Source organism: Etheostoma cragini, chromosome 13 (assembly GCF_013103735.1).
Source record: "Etheostoma cragini isolate CJK2018 chromosome 13, CSU_Ecrag_1.0, whole genome shotgun sequence".
Taxonomy (NCBI): Eukaryota; Metazoa; Chordata; class Actinopteri; order Perciformes; family Percidae; genus Etheostoma; species Etheostoma cragini.
In genome coordinates, this window is record NC_048419.1 from 10077747 (window position 1) to 10102097 (window position 24351).

Below are 24351 nucleotides of genomic sequence, written 5' to 3' on the forward strand. Positions count from 1 at the left end.
TCTCACTATTATCATCATTTGTAACACATTAGATTGTGAAATAATTTCCCCATTTATGTATTAATGAAAAACACTAATCTTTGGGACTTCAATGGATATCATTGTCAAGTAATGTGGCAGTTTTATTTTTATTTTCACATTAAATTTTATATCATTTTCAGTCTTGTCCTTGTCCTTTTAATTGTGAAGGGCTGATAAACTGGGAAATGTTTGCAGACATGCTAGCTGTGTGGCGCTAGGGAAGGCAATGTCAGTCAGTTAGTCCCCCACTTTGGTCCAGACTAAATACTGTATCTCCAAAACTATTGGACAAATTAGCCCACCATTTTGTACAGACATTTATGGACTCCTGAAAATGAAAATTTTGCTCTAGCACCACATGAGGTTGACATTTGAGTGAAAATGAAAATGGTAGACATCCAAACGTTTGCATTAAGCTCAGAGCCACCTTGTGCCTAAGTGCAGCTAAAAAGGGCTGCTAGCTGTAGACACTTCATCTTTCTCATCAACAAGTCCAATTTTAGGCCAGAATGTTGACTGACATTGAATGGATTGTTTATCAGCACAAGGAGGAGTAATATTACAACAAAATAGTTCTGCTCATGTATTAAAGACTAGTGACTATGCTACATTAACTATTGACCACTGATCAATCGCATTGCATTTTAAAATAAATGAACTCGCCTTATTTATCCTTCCTACAGGGTTAGGGTTAGAGGCTGACACCCGGACTGCTCTCTGGTCAAAATGTGAATCTTTTTGTCTTAGTAGGGATTTTTAGTCTTGGTTACTCACAAAAACTGAGTCTGTTTTTGTCCTCATATATATATATATATATATATATATATATATATATATATATATATATATACATAAACACACACACAGACACTATATGTGAAATATAGCTCATCATCTAAAAACATCGTGTTGAGTGGGGGAGGGGTCAGTATTTAGTTGTTTATTGTTAAATTCATTGAAAGTAATTCTGTTAAGAAAGTAAAGCATGAATGGATCTCTGCAGATATTACTAATATCATATAAAAGTGATAGATATGCAGTACTGTAAACCTGAACAGATTCTAATATGAATGAATGAAGTTCAACACCTGATGCAGGGATGACTGGTGAGATGAAGGCAGATGTGCCCTCTTGTTTTCCACACCTGTCTACTTCTGTCATTCAGCCATCAGACGGCAGATAGAGGCAACCCCTGCCCTTACCTGCAGCCCCAGATGAGATTAAAGGGATGAACAGACAGAGAAACTGAAAGTCATGCTCAACAAATCCTCCCACACAGTCTGTAGCAACAACAACAAAAAGCACTCTGAGAGGGGCTTGAAGCTGCACAGCACAACCACGGTCTGATCTGCTGCCCACTGAGCAAACCCCACATGTTGAGTTAAGTGCCTTGCAGAAAGGTACCTCGGTGGTGGTAAAGATAGAGGGGGGTAAGCTTCTAGTCACATCACACATATTAGTTTTAGTAGCAGGGGAGAATCAAGGTTGAAATTCAGACTGGAAACTCCTTGGTTTAACCTGGGCAGATAAAACTGAGTAATTAAAAGACCAATTACATAAAGCAAACCTTGTGTCACTTGTAGCTCTTTAAGGCGAAGCTAAATTGAGGCATTAAAAAAAAGGAATAGTGTTTTCCAAATGAACAGATGAACGTACCAATCAGGGTGTGCTCAAAGACAGAGGGGTTGGGCAGGGGATGATGATATAAGTGTGTGACAGATGAAAGATCAGATAGCCTCTCAGTTTGCACAAAAAAGCTCAAGAGGCTTCCTCCCGCTGGTCATTTTTCAGCAGATCCATGGAAGGAGAACAGCAGACCGGCAGTGCTCAGGGAACGGACACTACTGTTAACGAGACCAGGTACTATGTTTTCTTTGTAACTTTAAACTTTAACTACTTGATATTTGAGTGGCTTACGTATGAACTGCTGCTGACTAAATTGTTTTCATAGATTTGGTGTTTTGACCAAAGCGTTGCATGTTTTATGGTTGAAATAATTTTGTATCCATAAAGGGAAAAAAAAAGCATGTACAGTAATGCAACAAAAAAGTGTATATATATTGACATGGTGGTTATAATATATATATATATATATATATATATATATATATATATATATATATATATATATATATATATATATATATATTGACATACATAATAAATACAGTACATAATACATCCTTTTTGTTTTATCATAGATTATCTCCAATGAGTAATTGTCCTTCTATATGATTACAGCAGCAGGGTAACCTTCAGAACATGTGCACGTGACTTTTAGCAGCAATTCTAGAGCCACATGTTTTGCAGTTTATTTAAACTAAAAGTGTTCTATATAGCCAGTGCCTGTATGTTGTGTGGCGGGTGATGCATGTAACACGTACTGTGGGTGTGTGACTTCGCAGCACCGGCGGAGGCGGTGCATCTGTGCTGCTGCTGTGCTCATGGCTCAGAGGAGGGCTGCTGGTGGCTGCTGCTGCCCCAGGGCGCCCATGAATGAAGACAATGCCCGTTTCTGCCTCCTGGCTGGGCTCATCCTGCTGTACTTGTTGTGTGGGGCGGCCATCTTCTCAGCCCTGGAACACCCGTTTGAGCTGCGTGCCCGCCGCCTCTGGAAGCAGCAACTGGACAACTTCACCCAGAGATACAGGGTCAACCTGGGTGCCCTGCACACTCTGCTGCGACAGTATGAGGAAGCAAACGGAGCTGGGATCAGAGTGGACACGCTTAGGCCCCGCTGGGACTTTTCTGGAGCCTTCTACTTTGTGGGCACAGTGGTCTCCACTATTGGTAAGCCTTAATGTTTTTAGTTTTTTCTTCTCAGATAAATTGAAAGTTTGACTAGGATTTTTCTTATGGGATACCATAACCTTGACCTTTTAACCTATTATTTTGTCTGTCACTTTCACTTTCCCAGGCTTTGGTATGACCACACCAGCGACCATTGCCGGAAAAATATTCTTAATCTTCTATGGTCTCATCGGTTGTGCTGCAACCATCCTCTTCTTTAACCTCTTCCTGGAGAGGATCATCACAATGTTAGCTTACATCATGCGCTGGTGTCACGAGCGTCGGCTAAGGTATGCTGGAGTTGGGTTTGTGTCAAGCAGGGAGGAGTCGTCAGGTGAGGAGGACAGCCTGGAAGGCTGGAAACCGTCAGTCTATTACGTGATGCTGATCCTGGGTGTTGCATCGGTGGTGATTGCGTGCAGTGCCTCCACTCTGTACAGCTCCATGGAGAACTGGAGCTACGTGGACTCCCTCTACTTCTGTTTTGTGGCCTTCAGCACCATCGGCTTCGGGGACCTTGTGAGCAGTCAGAGACAGCAGTATGAGTCTCAGGAGGCCTACCGGCTTGGGAACTGCCTTTTCATCTTAATGGGGGTGTGTTGTATCTACTCACTCTTTAATGTAATTTCTATTATCATCAAGCAAACTCTAACCTGGATCGTGGGTAAGCTGGTCTGCTCGGGGCGGCGTCGGCCCTGCTCCTGCTCTAGAAATGGCTGCCGGTGGCTTTGCTGCCCCTGCCTGCAAAAAGGCAATGCCAACCGCCTGCGTCCGCCTGCAAACCTCAGACAAAAACGCTTAAAACGCAACACCGTGCAGCCCGTCTCATCCCGTTTCCCTGCAGGGAGACACCACTGCAGGGACGGCTCGGTGGAGACAGTGTGTGACAGTGAGACGGATGCAGGTGCAGTGGCCGCGGGCCGGCGTCTGTCAGGAGAGATGATCTCCGTCAATGAGTTCATGGTGTCCAACAGGGTGTCTCTAGCACTGCTGCAGAAGCAGCTGAGCGAGACAGCTCATCAGGGCCCACGGCAGAGCTACAGCCATCAAAATGGATTCTCTGGTGGTGTGGGGGCCTTGGCCATAATGAATAATCGCCTACAGGAAACCAGTGTGGATAGGTAGCACCACCGAGATGTCATTCTTGTGTTCATTGCTTTAAGCTCTCTGTAGTGGAGCCCTAATCCAACCGAAACCGAGTGATTTAGAGAAAATCCATTGTCACTATGATAAAACCAAATTCTGAGAATATAATATTTTGCCAATGACTAGTGTTTGTTCAGCGCCTCTCTGAGCAATTTCAGTGGAAGTCTATGCATATAATAGCAGACATCCACCGTGGATTCTGAACATCAAATAATTAACATTTTACATTTTGTTCTGCGTAGAGAAAGAGAGTAAAAGACGAATAGAATTTAAAGAATTCAATAACACTGTGAAGAGGGGACTGATGTCCTGAAGTGATTGGCTCATTCAAAAGCAATCAGATGAAAGAAGCAGTGAAGGACCACTTACAGGGGACTGCTGATTTAAGAGTGCTGCACGTCCACTGAGCTCCTCAATAAATATGGTCGAATGGGAGGTGGTAGTCAGTATTAGTGAACATACAGACATAAAAACAATATCTACAGTCTCCTCCTCAGATAATTACCTGTATATAAATAAAACATTGGAAATGTGATTTGTATTCAAACAGAGCATCGTAGACGCACTACAGGAGCTCACAAGCACAGAGTAAGAGACATTTTAATTTGTTGATTCTTCACAAGTTGCCCGTCTTGTTTCATCAACGCATCATTGTGCGTCATTAAAATTCATAGTAATCATGAAAGAGCGCTGAGATCCAGAGTTTTCAATAGAGAACATCTAATCAAACGCGGCCCGTAGAGGACGTCCTCACGTAAATAAGTGCTGTACATATAGGCACAAGATCACATCAACAGATCGGTGAGCTAGATTCAGGCTCTCTTCGGCGAGCTGGAGGAGATCCTTTACTATGCAAGATAACCCATTTTAATCCATTATGTGATTTTGTGTATCTTCTGTAGATTTTAATCAGTGCTTGGTATGGTGTGCGAGGAGAAAAGCTTCCTCCTTAGAGACAAAATCATGCATTTTCCTCTAGTGGTCACGCTTTACAAGATCCCTTCACGGTTACTCATTTCTTTTGTGAGAATTGTGGGAAGAAAATACTGCAAGTCGCAAGTCCAATACATTCTTTATTTAGGTTTAAAACAGTGATGACTCTTAGCATGTAATATTACTACTGAAAAAATACAACAATGCCATATATGATGTGGATTAAAAGACCCTTCCTGAAACTGATCAGTTCTTATGCTGTATGTTTTATCACTTTATAAAAATGAATAAGGCAGCACAGTACATATCATTAACCTTGGAGGAAAAAAACACATTTCACATACACTGTATTGAAGAAAATGTTTAGAAATATGGTTAATATATAGAAGGAATTGCAAAAACAGCGTACACATAACTTATTCATGTAAAATATATTTGAATTGGTCGGTAAATAAAGATTTTAGGGTGTTTGGACAATTATTGGATACTTTTAGTTCAGATTCTTTGGTCACAATCAAATGCAACATGCCATAATGATGTTTATTATTATTTTTGATCATCATTTATTAAATTATTTTAACAAATAGCCTAACTTTCCAAACAATTACTTTAGCCAAATTGATTCTATTCTACATGTTTAAAGACAACACCTCTTCAGAAGAAGTTTAGATTGTGTGTGAAATTGACCATTTCTGGACTAAGCGTTTTTTTTGTTATGTTCTGCACAGCCACTAGCACTGTTAGCATTCCCTGTCAAAACAAATGGATAAATGTTAGCTGCATGCTAACCTTTGGCTAACACATTTTTCCTTCCTGGAAAGGAAAGGCAAACGGACATTCTTAAAAATTAACATTTTATTACTGTATGTCTATTCATAAATCATCATCTTTAAAATACAACTCTACATATATATATGTTCCTTATTTTATCCAATGAAAATGTACAATTTCACAGCTGGTTGTTATTCAGTTTTACATACTTTACATTTGAAATGATCATCTGTATCTTCTGTTCACTGAATATGAGGCAGAGGTTTGTTGCTGAATCAGTGTCTCTGAGTGTGTTTTACAAAATGTCCTTCTTGTAGAAATATAAAATGTATCAGGCTTTATTAGATCTCTTTTTGCATTTTATTTGTTATGACAAGATGCTGCTTGCTAGAATGATGTAAACAAACACCCCTGTCTGTTCATCCTCACTCTTTTTGTCAAAGTGCACACATGAGAAAAACTGTTTTAATATTGGCATTAATGTCAGCCCCTCCATGGATGGTTGGAGACCAGCTGGGCCTCTCAGGAGCCTCCCAGGCCCTGAACAGATAGGTAATGGGAGAAACAAATGGTGAATGTACTGTGCCTAGCGAAGGAAAAAACATGTCTTCTGCTGGTTAGAATGGGACAGATGTGTAGTTTGTACTCACATTTGGTACTGTGGGCTTGTGAGTCTCTTTTTTTTGATAATAAGCCGAAATGATGCAGTTCCTTCTGCAAAACACAGAAGTAACAATGTGTATTTTCACAATACAGTGTATGAAAGTGCACCCACACATACACATAAACTACATCTGCGTCTCTTACTTGCTCTGTATGCCTCCACCTGGTGGTAATCCAGGGATCACAGTGGCTGCGAGGACTGTGAGGACAGACAGCAGGTCAGGTTCTTCCCCTCTGGCACACAGCTCATCAAAAATCTCTGTCAGATATTTAAACAAAAACAGAAACAACTGTACAGTCAACCAACTGTCCACAATGAAAAGACCAAAACCAAATTTGTGTTTTTAAAGGGGCTAATCTGTCAGCAGGCCACTGTAGATTTTTGCAAAGATTATTCAAACAGTAACGAATAGTCCATTTATTGGGGACTTTATTTCAGCTGTGGATTAAAAATGATTTGGTGTTCTAGTAAGTATTTGCCACAAAAGGACAGTAAACTGTATGATTAATTTAAAATAAATTATGGCGCCCATGTTTGTGGCTCATTGATGTGTTTTCAGGAATAATGGAGCTCTATGGCAGAAAGCAAGAATCTATATCAGGCTCTGGAAACCCAGACAACCCGTGTTATTGTCAGCAAGATCAATCCATTTGTCATTTTGGTCTTTTAATGGTTTTATATTAGTACAACAAACAAATATAACATCACAACCTTATACTTATACATAAAACAGAGAACTGGTAAAAGAGAGGTATTGATTTACATTAAATAAATTGTTGGCTGTCTGCCCTCATAGACCAGGACAAGCACAGAAGAGTCAATAGGCTTCACCTGAAAATCATAAACCCCAAGAAATCTAAACAAGGTCTCCAAGTGTCTGGTACGACAGTACATTGCCTACTGCACACCCTAAGTATCATAGCACCCACACCTGCTACTTTAGACTCCAGCAGGTCCTCCAGCTCGGCCTCCTGGTGTAATGCCTCTGCTGACAGCTGGGGGGCTCCAGGGAAACACAGCAGGATGATGCTGATGTTGTCCAAGCTGCCCTGTGGGGCGGAAAGTGGCATCAGCGAAGGTGAGTAATAATGGCTGACCTTACAAAAGTCAACATATGAAACATTACAAATTCCTGGGTGAATGGTTTTTAGAGATATATAATTTCCCCCCCAAAGTCACCTCACAGATGAAGCAGGGAAATGTCAATGAAGCATGAAAGAAGCTGTGACATTTTGAGGTCATTGTGCATATCCAAGCTGAAGGCCTGTTACATAACAGAGTGACATGGTAGACATGACGTCCAAACAGAGGGCAGCATGGATGTTAGTATGTGCACATGTGGTCCATGTTTATCCTGATGTGTTTCTTCTATTACAAGATAGACAATAAACTTCATTTATATTATTAATTACCTTGAGGTTCTGTAAATCTTGTTTTTTTATAAATAAGGGATGACCCTATAGAGTAGATCTGTTTCACTTACTAAGTTAAAGGAAATGCATCAAATAAATTATGGGTGCATTTAAAAAAAAGCAAAGCTTTTCTAACAAAATAACACTTTTCTGCTGAATAGCTTTATTGTATTTCCCCTAATAATTCCCTTATTCTACAGATTAGTTACTGTACAGCAAAAAAATCCTTGAAATCTAGCAGCTATAATATGAGTGGATCTAGCTGTAGTGGAATAATTATTCTTTATGAATAAGGACGGTAGGACTATCAACGATATGTTCTTGAATGTCAACCTTCAATTGTCTGACACTGAAATGAGTCCTCACAGGAACCCAAAATTATCCCATCTAACCAGTTCTGACACCCCTGCAGTCTATTTTAAGGTGGTCTGTCACGCTATTACACAAACAGCAGCTACAGTGCCAAAAAGACAGAACCAAATCTCTAGCTGAAGCCGTTTTGCAATGTTTTCATTGTTATTGTGTTCTTTTTTAGACCTTCCACATGGGCACGAACGTATTTAAAGTGACATTACAGAGAATTATTACTTGATTCTGCAGTTAACCTCCACCATGCAGCCATTTAGCATCTTTCAGATCATTAGTACGGTATATGGTATTGTGTGTATTTACTATATTTTCTACTTGTCAGAACTAATCCTTGTGCTTTTGAATTGCCCCAGGGGATAAATAAAGTTATTTGATTTTAATATGTGTTGTTTTCTGGCACACAACTTACTGTTTTAGTAAGTCATGGCATTCAAAACTCTATGCAGAAATAAAGAACAAAATCATTAAGTCTTCAGATCCTGTACAGTATATTCACAAAAAACTATATCCACTTGTCTAATCAAAGCTGTTGCATAGAAAAGTTAGTGAGTTATGTAAGAAAAGGTTTGATTGGTGAGAGTGTGTTGCAAGTCTGAGTGGAAGAGGATGGATTACAATTGATTTGGTGTGTGTACTATCAAACAAATAGAAACTGTCCTCAAGTTACCTTCATGAAGCCGGGCTCTTTTCTCAAGCCAAACCAATTCAACACAGTCACAGTTTGAGGGATTATGTCACAACATAAAATCCACTGCCCATTAAAAATGATGTAACACCGTTTCACAGTGACAGTGTGTTTTGTGTTTATAATAAGTTAAAAGGATTGCCAGTTAAACTACTGAACATGTAGAAGGGCCCTAAAAGGGACTAAGATAACCTTCCAACTGGTTTTAAGCAGCAGGTTCTGACCTTATAGAGACAGAGGTCCATGACTTGAGTGCAGACGTCCCTCAGGTCAGTGCAGACACGCAGCCTGTTGTGGATGAATGCGCACAGCTCCTCGTTGCTGATGGTGTCCCACACCCCATCGCAGGCGAGCACCAGGAACTCATCAGCTGGCGAGCGCTCCACCACACACACCTCTGGCTCTGGTGATACCATCTGCTGGGTGGGTGTCCGGTTCTCTGCTCCCTTGTAGCTGAAGTCCCCCAGAGCACGGGACACTGCCAGGGAGCCGTTGATCCGTTGGATGGACACAGAGCCGCCTGCACTCTCAATGCGCTCTTTCTCCAGAGGGTTGTAAGGTTTGTGGTCCTCAGTGGAGAAGCAAACCTGGCCAGACCGGCACAGCACGGCCCTCGAGTCCCCACAGTTGGCGAAGTAGATGTAATATGGTGAGATGAGAGTGGCCACCACAGTGGTGCCACCTCTCTCCCAGCCTTCTCGACGGGACACAGACAGCAGGTGCTTGTCTGTCTGCAGGAAGCCCTCGATGATGGCTCCTTTCACCCTTTCCGGGTTGTCCTCTGATCTCATCCCACCTGCGTGCACCAACAGAGATAACATTGGAATACTCGTCTAAATACAGCATAACAAACATGATTACATAGAATTGGATAGATATTTGCAGAATCCAATGAGACATTATAACAGGGTGAAAAAGCATCTCCCTTTCACTTTAATAATGGCCTTTTTCTCCACAATAACAAAAGATAACATTACACCACACCACTGATTACATCTTTTTCATTCATTCATGCATTTTTAGTTGCATATCTTTCACCTGTGGCCAGGATCTGACCCAGAAGGTGCTGGGAGCAGTACTGTGCCACGGAGCTGCCTGCATGGCCATCGAAGACAGCAAAGAAGCTCCAGTCGGCCAGCTCCCCCCCCAGCTGTGGCACACAGTTGTGGAAGTCCTCCATGTTGGCCCTCCAGCCCTGCATGCTTCCCAGGGCGTATGTGAGGCCCCAACGGGCGCAGCCCTCCTCGGTTAGCTTGTCCAGGACCGGCCGGTCCAGGTAGGGGCTGGGGATGACCTCCTCCCTCTCCCCATCCACTGGCTGCTCTCCCTCTGCTGCTCCTCCACGGCCCCCTTTAAAGAAAGAGCTGACCCTCTTTTCTGTCTCTTTCACCAGATGCCGCATAAATGCAGGCATCTCCACACTGCCCTTCCTGGCTGTCCTCATGGCTCTTACGCACAGCTGATGTGAGTGGACTCTTCTTTTATCCCTGGCCCGGTGTTTGTGGCTGGGCCTGTAGCTGGGCCTGTGCAGTGTCTGCGTAGACCTGCTGCTCCAGGGCTCAGAGCATGGCTGCCTGGGCTGATTGATGTTCTCAGTGCTGGCTGCTCAACCGTCTCTCCCTGCTCATCACCTTGTTCTCTTCTCTCCTCTCTGAAGACGTCACTGATCAGCGCCTTTTCCTCCACTCATCCTTCCTCTCCTCATTGTTGTGTCTCTCCTCTGTGCTACTGTGATTTCAACCTTCTTTCATGCTTTTGGCTCTTCCCTCTTTCACCAGCTCTCCCCTTGTTATTTTCCTGCCTCCGCTTTGATTGGCTGGCTATTTTTGTGCACCAATCCCTGCTTAGCTTGCATCGCCAAAGTCATGTTTGAGCTCCCCCTCTCTCACCGTCCTCCTATCAGGAGCTCCGCGCCTCCCACATGTTTGGTAATCTCAATTTTGATCGGTTCGGATTATGGGATGCCTCTGCTGTGGATTACAGGACTGTTAGCCATTTAGCACACAGTGTGTTACTGACAGTGGGAAGAAGAGGCTTATTTTCAAAATGCACACGGATGTTTTAAACTGATATTTCACGTGTATACAATAAACAAGGTGACAGTGCACATACTGTACCTGTGCAAGGATCCATGACTCCACCAACTAAAAACAGAAATCCGAGCTTTTTTAATTAAGAGTCACTGTTTTTGTATCTACAATGTCTGGAATGTAACACAAATATTATCATGTGCAAAAAACTTGGATTATGTTTATATTATTTTATCCTTTATTTTTTGCTATTGATGTTATCTAAGAAAACCCTAATACTTTGTACTAAGACATTTTAACAAAATCTTTGTAAATTACCAATCTAATTTAATTTAAAATGAAGGGGTAAAAATGGTGCCATGTCTTGGCTGTTCATTTTATTGTGAAAATGTAATTTTGGATTTGCATGAACATGCACATAACCCCAACATGACTTACAGCTGTTTTTTTTGGCACCCTACCCCAATTAGCTGCTTAAATCTGTCGAGTCAGCCAGGATGACATCACATCTCTCTGTAATTCTCCACCTTCTTTGATTTGGGGGCTGACACTCTGCCAGTCCAGCCACGGTGCCCATGCAGGAAAGGATGGAGAAACTAAACTTACTCCTCATGGTGGTGTTAAAGCAATCTGTTGCGAAGGTTCACACAATAGAAACAAAAAAATGTGGTGCTTCTAATGCCTGGGAGATTAAGAACATGTTCCATTCTTACATCTGAAAAATAGGTTATTATGCATGGCTAAAATAAGCAGAACGATATATTCATTTACAGCTGCAAAATGTGCTGTTAGACAGCTGTCCATGAATGTGAGCAGCCACTTCATTCTGAAGCAATACTATTAATCTAGAGGAATTTTGGCAAACAATTGGAAAGGACATGCAATAACAGTACACATATAGTTTGTACCATACAGTATCTATTATACCTGTAATTTACAGTAGAAATGGTAACAGCTGCTTCTAAGATAACTGCTAAAAGCAAATTAAAGAATGAATCAATGTCTTAACCATTAGATGGGAGTTATAGTGTTGCATTACGGAAGCTGAAATGAAAAGCTAAATCATTCTCACATAATGAACTCTGCAGAGAAAAATGTCTGCGCGTCTTTGTGGCATACATTTAAATATGATAAGTGAAGCACCTCAATCATTTTTCTATTAGAGTATGCTGTGTCATTGATTCAAGTTCCGATAGTTTGTCATGAAAACTGGAGGAGATAGCAGCCTACTGTCCACTTGGTTGTGTTCTTATTGATCCTGGCTCCGGATGAGTTTTACATAAAGAGCTTTTTTTCACTAGCGTGGCTGCATGTGAAGGACTCTGGCTGCTGGTCGGCCATGGCTGAGGTACCATGAGAGTCTGTTGGAGCAGAGGGACATGTACATGCGGGTGTCTCAGGTTCCCAATTTGTGTGTGAGTGTGTGTGTGTGTCTGAATCCAAACAGGGGGTATCCAATACAGGATAAAATTAGGCCAGCCAGGCCTTATGTTGCTGACTGAGCTGGGGTGGCCAAAAAAAGCCTGGAGTTTGAGCCAACAGTGGAAGCACAAAGAAGAGAGGAAAGCAAGCAGGATCATCGCTGAAATGGCCACCAAACGTAAGGAAATAAATAGCGACAGTTTGAAGTTTATGGATCAGAGCAGACAGGGAGCTGGTCAGAGTCCAGCTGTCAGGTGGAGGAAGAAGATATTATTTTTAACCCTCTGCTGAGCAGGTGTGAAGACAGACAGGATGACCAGTCAAATTCGGCATGTCGCTCATTCGGAAGACAGATGGGACTTAACTAAATGAGACCCTATCGCTGATTGAATGTTGTTTGTTTGTTTCATATGTAAAGGTCCAACTGGTCCCATAAGATTAGAAGACTGACAAGTGTTTTCTTGTCAGGGCTATTTTTTTAGGAGAGATTTTTTATTCATTAAAAGAATGTTGTTAGGCGGGTGTGGTTATACTGTGCCTAGACAATGACTTCATACAGTGGGCTATGGCTATATTTTCATAAATGTCTCTGTTTCTACCTCTCCGGCTTCTTGTTCAGATTTATCAAATTAAAAAATGAAAAATAAATCTGAAAAAGGTTCACTAAACCTATACATTTCTATGGAAATCTGATCATGAAAATGGGTTGCTACTCTAGTTGTGTGTGTTAATGCATGCCTCAGTAAGTTGTAAATTGTTGTTTTGTGTTCGTGTTTGGTGTAAGATTCCTGAATGTTTGTTTTAATCAGATAAATACCTCGAGATTAATACTGTAGTTTCCAGATTTATTTGAAGATACTTGAAGATCTTGTATCATACTAAAATTCATGGTACGATTATTCTTTAATTTATTATTAATTTAGAAATGGGGTTATTAAAAGCAACATGTTCATGCAGATGCATCTTTTATCCTAAAATATCTTCTTTTTTGGTAAGAAAACAAATGCAAAAAAAAAATCATAGTAATAACTTTATTTATGGGCGCCTTTCATGGCATTCAAGGACACCTTTCAGTTAAAACAAGCAGAAATACAGATAAAAAGGCAAACATAATTAAATATAAAACAAACACATTTAAAAGATTGAGATAGAAAATGAAAAGAAAGCAATCTATCCATGATACTATTCCTTAATTTCAATATGAGGGAGGCCTTTCCCCAGATTAGTGCCATGAAATGTATGCCAACTTTTTAAAGATTCACAAATGTTGTGCTTAAAAGAACTAAATACTACTGAATATTCTTGCAACATAGCCAAATAGACAACATGTGTTTTATGAATTAGAATCACATGTGCTCACTGTTTTTAAGTGGTGTCATTTTCACAGAATTTTACTTTAATTTTTTACCATACCAAACCATTCAAATACAGGGCCAAAAAACAATCCAGTGACAGTGCTTCTCCAGACACTGCTTTCCTCTCTATGGGGAAGCTTCACACTTTTTCATCTCCACTGCAATTCAGTTAACTCTGTAAGTGCCATAATGAGTATGAGGAGTTATTAAGTCAGTCCAAAAACAAAGCAAGCTAGAAATGATACGTTTCTTCGCTGGGGATGCATAATAAAACCTTGAGATGATCGCTTAACACATAAGTTGTCAATCCTTCACACTGGCCTCTTCTGTTTCTAACATGTGTGCAGTTGTGGATCTGGTGTATTGGCGGAAAATGAGGAGGACCGGTGTGGTGTTCACGGGGCTGGTGATCAGTCTGGCCAGTCTGTTCCAGCTCAGTGCCATCACCGTGCTGTCCCACATCGGTCTGGGTGTCATGAGTGTCACCTTCATCCTCCGGCTTTACTACAAACTGCTGGAGCTGCTGCGCTGGAACCCCGGGGTCCACCCCTTTCAGTCAGTCTGTCAATGTTTGTTCAGACCTCTTTTGGTGTGTGTTTTTCCAACTTCAAGCCCACACTGAATGCTGCTGCGCTGCTCCCTATGGGTCGATAATTTCAATCATGTTGCGCTTGTGGCTAAATATAGGGCTTTGATTGTTTTCAGCATTACTTCAGCGTTTGTGTAGTTAAAGGCCCGCGTCTCTGCCCCCAGGTCGTATCTGGATAACGACAGCTCATTGACAGATAAGGAGACGGTCATGCTGGTGGAGGAGGTGGTGCTTCTGATAGCTTTTGCCTTCACAGAGATCAAACGCCTGCTTTTCATCGAGAGCATGATCGACTCTATCAAGGTCTGAGTGTGATGATACAAATTATAATAGATTATGTATGAACAAAGACTGATTCATGAAGGTAGAATAAAATAAAATAAAAGAATAAAAGTAAGACTAAAAGAATTCTCAGTGGGATCTGCAGAACAATTAACCCCTTCACATTACAAGGACTTATTTGTTCATACAGTATTACTGCATCCACTTAACAATCCTGTTATTTTGTGCTGTTCCTCAGTTTGTTGTGCTCCTGTATCTGCTGACCTATGTTGGTGTTGTAACCAGCGGACTGACTCTGCTAATAGCTGGTGAGTTTTCTGTTCTGCACCTCTATGATTAAGGTCGGGTTATGTTGGGGCAAACCAAAACTACTTTAGTAAAAGTTAGGAAGATATTATAGAAGTGGTTTAAATGGACCAACTTAAAGGGCACAAAGTGAAAAGTCTCCTGTTTCAAAGTCAAAGATGCTGAAGAGAACGTAATTGTGTGAATGCTTATTCAGCAACATTCAAACTTTTGTTATCAGATTCTTTATTATTCCACTTCTTCTGTACGCTTTTCGGTCGTCTAGCCACATAAGCCATTCAAAAATCCAAATGTTCAGCTTTTAAAGGACATTTATGCTTGTATTTATACTATTAAACTTATAAAATAGACTTTCCGCTTTTATCATTTTTTTTAATACAGTGAAAGTCAGTGGAGCAATCTTCAAATCGTCTTCAAGCATCTTTAAATTTGAAATTATACTGTACTATGCTGTGCTACTATTCTATGACTTTCTTTTGACATACCATACACTACTATGGCTTTCAATGGCTTTTAACATACTATACTATGACGTTTTTGGACAAACTATACTACATTTCTCTTTTTTTTCGACACACTATGCCATGGCTTTTTTTTGACACACTGTAGAATGGATTTATTTTTGTTTTTATCGACATACTGAGTATAAGAGACAAATTTGCCAAACTATGATTTATTGATCACTTTCTTAAATACTATAACTTTTTCATGAAAACATAAACTAAGTAAAAGAGACAAATATGCCAAAATCATCTACTTTCCTGTCAGTTCACAATGAGTGTCTTTGAGTCTCATATTTTTTATTATGTTTTAAGGTCCAATATCCTAATTGAAAGAGAAAAATATCCCAAAAACATAATCTTATGTGTCAGGGCTGTGTCACTTTTTTTGACAAAATATACTGTGACTTTTTTATCACTTTTTTTCAACATACTACACTAGAGCTATGTTCTAAATACCATGACTTTTTTCACTTTTTCTACTTACTAAACTATGACTATATATCACATTTTTCGACACACTATAGTGTGACCTTTTCAAACATACTACATTTTGGCTTTTTTTCTCTTTTTTCAACGTGGAATTGAATGACCTTTTTTTTAACCACTTTTTTGACATACCATACAAAGGCTTTCTATCACTATTTTCAATATACTATTATAGGACTTTTTTACCCTACATTGGGTGATAAGAGAATGGTCGGAAGACAGAAGGTTGACCATTCAAGTCTTATTTGTTTGAGGAAGCCTTGATGTCCAGCAAACTGAGTGAAATAGACAAAATCCTAAATCTCTTTTTCAGGTCAGTTAGCTTAGAGTGAGAAGAGAATGATTGAAAGACAGAAGGTTGAGTATTTGAATCCTATTCATTTCATTATGTTTTGAGGTCCTATATACTAAGGTGAAAGAGACAAATGACAAAAAATGCATGTATCAGATCAAATAGTTTAGGATGAAAAGTGAGTGAAGACAAAAGTGGTCAAATCCTGCATGGTGCCATTAGTTTGAAGACCAACATTAAAGACTACAAATAGATGAAGAGAGAAGTTGAGTTCATGTCAGTCTTGCTTATCACTTCTTTCGACTTAATATACTTTCCACTTTTTCTTTTTAAAATATTTTGACACTATACTATGGTTTATTTCGGCAAACTATGGCTAACTATACTGTAGCTTTTTTATTACATTTTCAACATTTTTTAACCATGACTTTTTCAACACTTTTTTCGACATACCACACAGCACATTTTAATAATTTTTTTTACATCCTATACTATGACTTTTTACGACATGCTATACTATGACCTTTTTACAATTCTTTTCATCATACTACACTATGGCTTTATTTACTTTTTTTGACATACCATACCTTGACTTTTGTTTTGCTGTACAATGGCCTTTCAATCACTTAATTCAACATACCATACCATAACCATTTAATCACTTTTTTTGACATACTATACTCTCACTATACTCTCGCTGTCTCGTCACCTTTTTGACATGCTATGCTATGACTTTTTTATCTCTTTTTTCAATGTGCTGTGTCATGTCCTTTAAATCACATTTTTCGACACACTATATTACGACTTTTTTATCACGGTTTTCAACATACTATACTATGACATTTTTGTAGTTTTTTTAAACATCATATACTTTGACTTTTTCCAACATGCTATACTATGACCTTTGTTTTAAACAATTTAGTCATATCAGTCATATCATCATATGACGTTTGCATCACTTTTTTCAACGTACTATACCATGACTTTGATCACTTTTTGATATGCTTTACTACGTCTTTTTAATCACTTAATTCAACATACTATACTATGACTATTTAATCACTTTTTTGTCATACTATACTTTCACATTTTTCTCACTTTTTTGATATACTACGCTATGGCGTTTTTATTCATAACATACTCTGACTTTTTTATCACTTTTTTCAACTCAATATACTACGACATTGTTTTACTTTTTCCGACATGCTATGTTATGGCATTTTTTATTTTTACACTTAGGCTTTTTTTACTTTTTTGACATACTATACTATGTTTTACCATGCTGTGTCCTTTTAATCAATTTATTCAAAATACCATACTATGACTTTTTATCAATTTTTTCGACTATGACTTTTTTGACGTACTAAATCATGGATTTTTTCGGCATACTACACTACTATTTGATATGCTTTACGATTTCCTTATAATCACTTTTTCCGTTATACTATACTTTCACTTTTTTATCACTTTTTGACATACTATCATATAGCTTTTTTTGACACAATACAATGTGACTATTTTTCGACTTAATATACTATGATGTTTTATTACTTTTTCCGAACCACTATACTGTGGCGTTTTTTGTTTTTACACTTGGCTTTTTCACTTTTTTGATATTCCATACTTTGACCTTAGTTTCATTTTTTGACATACTATACTATGACTTTTTTTATCACTTTTTTCGACATACTATGCTAAGGCTAATTTCAACACACTATACCATACTGTGGTTTTTTCATCACATTTTGCTACATACTACACTGTGGCTTTTCTTTCTCTTTTTTAAACATGGTATGCCATGGCTTTTTTTTCAACATGCTATCCTATGGCTCATTTACTGTTTTGACATACTATATTATGACTTTTTTTTTAGATACTATGCTATAGCTTATTTTGACAGACTTTAATTTTCAACTATATACTATATACTACACTACGTTTTTTTCTCTCAAAACACTACACTATGTTTTTTTTCTCTCAAAATACTGTATTATGTTTTTTATCATGTTTGTTTGACATAACAAACAATGGATTTTTCACTTTTTTCGATATCCCATGCTATGATATTTTCTCGAAAAACTATAGAATGGCGTTTTGTGACATACCATGCTATGACTGTTTTAAATCTAGTTTGGCTCACTGGCAAGCGTTGTACCAAATAAGAGTTTTTCCAGACTTTTTTGACATAGTATAGCATGACGTTTTAATCACTTTTTATGACATGTTCTACTATGACTTTTGCATGACTTTTTTCAACATACTATACTGTTACTATTTAATTACTTTTTGGGCATACTATACTATTACTCTTTTTGACATACCATGCCTTGGCTATTTTCAATGTTGTTAACTTTGTGGCATGTTGGCTAGCACCAGCAAATAGGCACAGCCTCGACATTTTTCCAACATACTATGAAATTCGGGATGCACAAAGTATCTATCTATCTATCTATCTATCTATCTATCTATCTATCTATCTATCTATCTATCTATCTATCTCTGTATCTATCTATCTATCTATCTATCTATCTATCTATCTATCTATCTATCTATCTATCTATCTATCTATCTAATATGACTTTTATGACATACTGTACTCTTACGTCTTATTTTCTTTGACATACTACATAATGACTTTCAACATGCTATGATATGACTTTTTTGAGTTCTCTTACATACTACAATATTACTCTTTATCATTTTCCAACATACTATAATATTACTTTTTACGACATACTATACCACATACTGACATACTATTTTTGACATACTACATTCTTTTCAGTGTCTTTTTTCAACATTGTATACTATGGCTTTCTCCCGATTTTTCGACATACTATCCAATGGCTTTTTCATGACTTTTTTGACGGACCATGCTAGACATTTTTATTACATTTTTCGACATACTGTACCATGACTTAAACATTTTTTTTCAACATACTGTGCTATGACCAACTATTCTTAACCTTTTTTTAACATTCTATACTATGACCGTTGTTTTTTTTGTAATACCATGCTGGGACTGTTTTCAATTTAGCATATTTTGTGAATTCCTTTTTTTCTACATACTATGTCTTTTTTAAACATACTGTACTATGATTTTTTTAGACATAATACACTAGGATTTTTTTCATGACTTTCTTTAACAAACTATACTATGACTTTTTATTATTTTTCTACCAACTATACTTTTGGACATACTATAGTAGGACTTTTTCGACATATGACCTTTAATTTTTTTCAAAGCTTTTTTTAAAATAGTACGCTATGCCTTTTTAACCATATTTTCAACATACTACAGGCTACTATGGCTTTTATTATGACTTTTTTATCATACCACCAACTTGTATTCTATGAGTTTTTTTATTACTTTTTTCAACACACTGTTCTATGGTTTTTTTCATCACTTTTTTCAACATACTATACTTTTTGGACAAAGTATACTATGACAATTTTGGACATACTATACTGTCATTTTTATCACTTTTTTTTACATATTACATTTGATAATTTTTGAAATAATACGCTTTGGATTTCTTGACTTACTACACCGTTATTTTATTCAACTTTATATACTTTGATCTTTTTGACATACATAGTGACCTTTGACTTTTTTATCACTTTTTTCAACATATTATATTATTTTTTTGCAACATTCTATACTGTGACTTTTTACAACATACTATACTACGACTACTATTATTCATTATTTTCACAAGAAGCTTTAAGTTTTTTCCCCTTTGGGTGAGTAAATTATCGATATCTTTCTATATTTCAATGAAATTCGTGCTAATTGAAACATTCCCACTTTTCTAACTACCTTCTTATTTTTACACAATCATGCCAGTAATCCAGTTCAGCAATTTAGCTTTTCAGCATTCCCAAGCATTTTGTAGTTCAAAAATGAAAATAAACCTGTACCATATTACTGAAATCATTCCTTATTTGTCTTTGTTTAACAGCTGTCATCGCTGTTTTCTCCCTTCCTCTGTTGTACAAAAAGCAGCAGGTGAGAGTATCAATTTTTTTTTTTTCAATCAAAATACTTCACTAAACTGCAACACATTAAGAGAAATGATAAACTAGTAATATAATGTATAAACATAATGAAATGAAATTACTTCTCTGATACCAAAGAAAGAGGAGTAAGTTACAGAAATGCTTTGAATGGACTGACCAGCATGTTATTTTGGTGACAGATGCGGATGAGGAGGATGGTTAGAGCGGTCAAAGCTTTTGTAAAGAGAATCAAAAACCTGTAAGTAACCTGCTCTTTGTGTAATGTTATCTTATGTGCTCTACAAAATGTGACTATATTTTCTTCTTGATGTTTCTTTGCAGGTGCCTCAGTCTGTATGATTCAGTGAGACCCTCTCCTGTCCCTACACCCGGCCCAAAACCTGCACCCACAGCTGCAATTGCCGCCACCAAACAGAAAGCCAAGTCAAAGTAGCTTGTGGGTTGCGTGTTGAAAGCACCGAGGATCAGGAATTTGGAAAATGTTGGAATGGTACATCCTCTGTGGGGCTGCTTTGAGGGGCAGTTAATTTCCATTTCTCCTCCATAATGCTTGTTTATGGGAGATTTATTGATCCTGACAGCTGAAACAAAGCTGCCATTCACCCACGGAGAAAGAGTGAAAGTGTATGAGAATTTTATTTATTGAGTTGCTTTTTGTGGGCGGCGATTAATATAACCACTTCACACAGTCATCTACTCCAAACAGGGACAGAATACCACTGTGTCTTTTTTCTATAATAACAGGTCTATTTTTAGCTCACAACCAGTGAGCACCATGTTCCTGTTGAGCCACAGAATTATTCATAACAAAGCAGTGAAGCATTATTATTGCATTCATTTTGTAGCATCATGTACTGTTAGCCGGATGGAATAAATCTGACATGAACATCCCCTGCCATAAATTAACGTTAAGGGCTTTGCACTTGCAATGTTGCTGTCTTAGCAAAATCTTTTTTAACAGCAACACCTTACAATTTTTGAGAGACTTACATGAGAAGCAATGAGACCATTGTCCTCGGCTTGTTGTGCTTATTGCATTTAATCAGGCGCAAACACTGACTTACTGTTGTTGCAGTAGTTTGGTGATTAAAGGTACAAAGTGCATCAACAAAATAACTCTTAACAAGTGAGAGTCTCTCCAGGAGTTACTCCAACTGTCCTCGGGTAACTCCAACTAAAATTGGATTAACAGAAAAAGACACCACTTACGGGCATAATCCAGCAGCAGCATTTTTAATTTTGCAAATAAGGCAACGTTATTGCTGCTCTTACGTTTAAACTGCTGGTTTAAACTTTCAATTCTGTTGGCTACTGGGGCAACCAGCTGTGCTGTGCTTACCACTGACTCCCTATTAACAGAATAGGTGAGTAAGCACAAACTACAAGCACAGTCAAATGTTTAAAGCTGCATTCATTAATTTTTTGTGTCTGGTGGGAGCAGAACAAGCTGTAAACATAACAGTTTTTACATAACCAGACAGAGAACCAACAAGTCCTCCAACCCATATGACCACATACAGTAGGTTGTTTGTTCCTACCCTCTAACCCTACCCTATGTTTTCACACCAACCTAATCATAACCCTAAATTAAATTAATTAATAAAACATCCTAAACTTAAACACAATGGTTATGGTTTTAAACAAGTTGTTAACCTTGTCAAGCGTTGCTGTTTAATTAGACTTGGTTAGGTTTAGGAAAGGATTATGGTTTGGGTTAACATAAATATGTTTGTGACATATTTTCAGTAAAGTAGATAACTTACATAGGCTACGTAACTTAACTTATCCATGTAACTTCACTCATGTACGGAATGTAACATAACTTACGTTGACTTTTGGTTTCATACGGGAAAGAAACAGCGGTCCCCCGGTTAAAGGTTCTGTGTTACTTTGGCCAACCCGTCCATCCACCCTGACCTCCTCCCTATGTGGACTTGCTTTGTACTATCCCCTGCCTTCATCCTTTGCCCCCGTCATAATTACTATGACCGCTAAAGGTCACTGACACAAAAAAATTGTCGTAGCAACCTGCTTGTACAAACAATCTATGGGGTTGTTTTTTGGGTGGAGGAGACAGAACACAGAACAATGTTAGCATTAATTTGGAGATGTTTTGTTTTGGTGTTGAGCATGTAGTGTAAGGTGGGTTTTTTCAAAACTAAAAACAGATGCTTGCTGTGTCTGGAAATAGTTGACCAAATCACTTGAGTTGTGGGCAGGAAAACCTAAAAGATGAGCTAACCAAGATGCTAAAAGGCCATAACTAATGATCATGATGACACAACCTGCACCCTGTTGCAGCTGCATAAATCTGTGTGAACCCGTTGCACCATAACCGGCCTTTAGAGGACATTTCAGTAGATAAAACTACAATCTACAGATTTAATAACGTTGGTTAAATAGTTTTTGCCATTATCAGACAATAGAGAGTCAATGGACTCATCTGGTCTCGCTTATTAAAAACAAATCATTAAATGAAGCAGTCACACAACATGTCGCTGACATCTTGCTAAGAGAAAAGTGCTTGAGGGGCAGTTTGTTGGAGGTGACTGTAAAAACAAGGCAAAAGGAAAGCCATTCAAATTCCGTATTTAGACTATTTGGTCTTTTGTGCAGTGTTAGGTTTTAGGCATTTCATGGCAATGTCAAGATCCTGAAAATAGAATGATCAAGTAAATTACATCTGAATCAAGAACACAAAGGAACTGGTGGCTGACACGAGTCCATGTCAACATGAACCAAAACAACCAAATATGCATTCATTGTTTGTTTCTAAAAACCACAGCACTAAGGCATCACCTTAAAATTACACAAAACCTCAAATAAAGTGTGTGCAGTTATTTCAATGCAGCTGTTTAGCTGTTGGTGACCATGGTGTTCCAGACCTTAAAACGCAGCTGCATTTATACTAACATGTCTTAATGAACTGAAGTTATTTACTGTCATTTCACATGTCTTTCACTATTAGCTCAGTATGTAATTAAAAAAATAAAAGGGTCAGTACACCTCAATTATAAAAACAAAACTATTTTCATGGGGACTATTTCTTTGGAAGATAGTAGTCCCTATGAAAACAGCAAGGTGTATAGAGAAGAGAGGTTCCTATTAAGAGAAGTTCACTTTTCAAAGATGGGAGCAACACAACCTCCATTATGCCAAGGAGGCAGCAGATAGATATCTCCAAACCTGGATATCAAAACGATGTGAATTGCTATAGAGAGAGGGGGAGAAATGAGCCTTTGTGCTATTTGGCTAAACGGCTTACCGTGGTAAGAGTTGATATCACTTAACAGAAATATTTATATCATTTTTACTGCCTATTTTTGGCTGATTTGTGAAGTTTTTTCTGTTTGCTACTTAATGAAACTGTAAACTGTGCAACAAAATAAAAGTGTAATCATGACAAGAAAGATGCTGTAAGTGAGGCCTGACAGAGCTGAACCTACATTGCGCTACAATATTTTTCTGTTATGGTTGTCAATTTTTTCTGCATCTAGCCTTATTTCTATAGGTATTTGTTATTTTCTATTGATATTTATCGTTATGCCGCACCCCAATAAAAGGCTATTTCCTAAAAATGCTCGGTAAATCTTAATTGCATCTGTTACTCTTGCTAACTTTAATAACAAAGGTCTTTCTCACAACAGATGTTTTGACCTTTCATAGGATAAGTGCAGGTGTCACTAACATTAAAGATGTTGTGTTCAAGTGTCCCACTAAGTCATGACAGTGTGACAGTGAGCCAGAATAAACAATACTAGGACCTCGAAACTGAAGCAGCTAAATGGAAGTCAGTCATCATTGATTTTATTATTTACACCTTTGCTTTTTCTACAGTGACATGTCAAAAGATAGTCTGTAAAAATGCATATTACTCTTCTAGTAGGTAAAACGGCACAGTGAAACAAACCCATAAAGTTCATGAAGTTAAAGAAACAGGAAAGTAAAAAACTCAAATTTGGCTGAGGCAAATATAATAACATGGGGAGGCTGCCACCCAGGACACAGTCATTATTTTATATGCCTATTGCATGGATGGACAATACAAGTTTATTGTCTTTTAAATCTTATTTTACAGTTATCTTTAATCATAATTTACAATTTTGTCTAAGTTACCTTAACAGAGAAATTATTCAGAGTCACAGTGATTTTTCGGGACTTCCAGTTAACAGTTAAACTTGCAGTCCAGTGTGACAGACATCATCTAGTCAATGTAACGGATGATTTTTGATTTACAAAACTTCATTAGGCTTGTCTTAATTATTATGAATGATC

The 24351-nt window shown here is 38.1% G+C and overlaps 3 protein-coding genes across 4 annotated transcripts; 2 read left to right on the forward strand and 1 right to left on the reverse strand.

Annotated features, from left to right (window-relative positions):
- The first annotated feature begins 2465 nt into the window (after positions 1-2465).
- On the forward strand, positions 2466-4993 carry LOC117955695 (potassium channel subfamily K member 13). Its single transcript, XM_034890342.1, has 2 exons — positions 2466-2811; positions 2939-4993. Exons 1-2 carry the CDS (start codon positions 2466-2468, stop codon positions 3934-3936), a joined length of 1344 nt encoding a protein of 447 aa, XP_034746233.1. The 3' UTR covers positions 3937-4993.
- A 19-nt stretch (positions 4994-5012) lies between these two features.
- ppm1nb (protein phosphatase, Mg2+/Mn2+ dependent, 1Nb (putative)) lies at positions 5013-10589 on the reverse strand. The gene is made up of 6 exons (XM_034890343.1): positions 9830-10589; positions 9016-9587; positions 7257-7374; positions 6469-6583; positions 6312-6375; positions 5013-6201 (listed from the first exon to the last, which is right to left on the reverse strand). Exons 1-6 carry the CDS (start codon positions 10233-10235, stop codon positions 6184-6186), a joined length of 1293 nt encoding a protein of 430 aa, XP_034746234.1. The 5' UTR covers positions 10236-10589; the 3' UTR covers positions 5013-6183.
- A 1692-nt stretch (positions 10590-12281) lies between these two features.
- Positions 12282-22502, forward strand: rtn2b (reticulon 2b). 2 transcript variants are annotated; one of them, XR_004659077.1, is made up of 8 exons: positions 12282-12421; positions 13946-14153; positions 14352-14490; positions 14708-14777; positions 20019-20065; positions 20256-20314; positions 20398-22197; positions 22333-22502. XR_004659077.1 is itself a non-coding variant. In XM_034890114.1 (7 exons), exons 1-7 carry the CDS (start codon positions 12310-12312, stop codon positions 20507-20509), a joined length of 747 nt encoding a protein of 248 aa, XP_034746005.1. In that variant the 5' UTR covers positions 12282-12309; the 3' UTR covers positions 20510-22502. The 2 variants fall into 2 exon arrangements, 1 of the variants encoding a protein (XP_034746005.1); XM_034890114.1 differs by having other exon boundaries at positions 20398-22502.
- The last annotated feature ends 1849 nt before the right edge of the window (positions 22503-24351 follow it).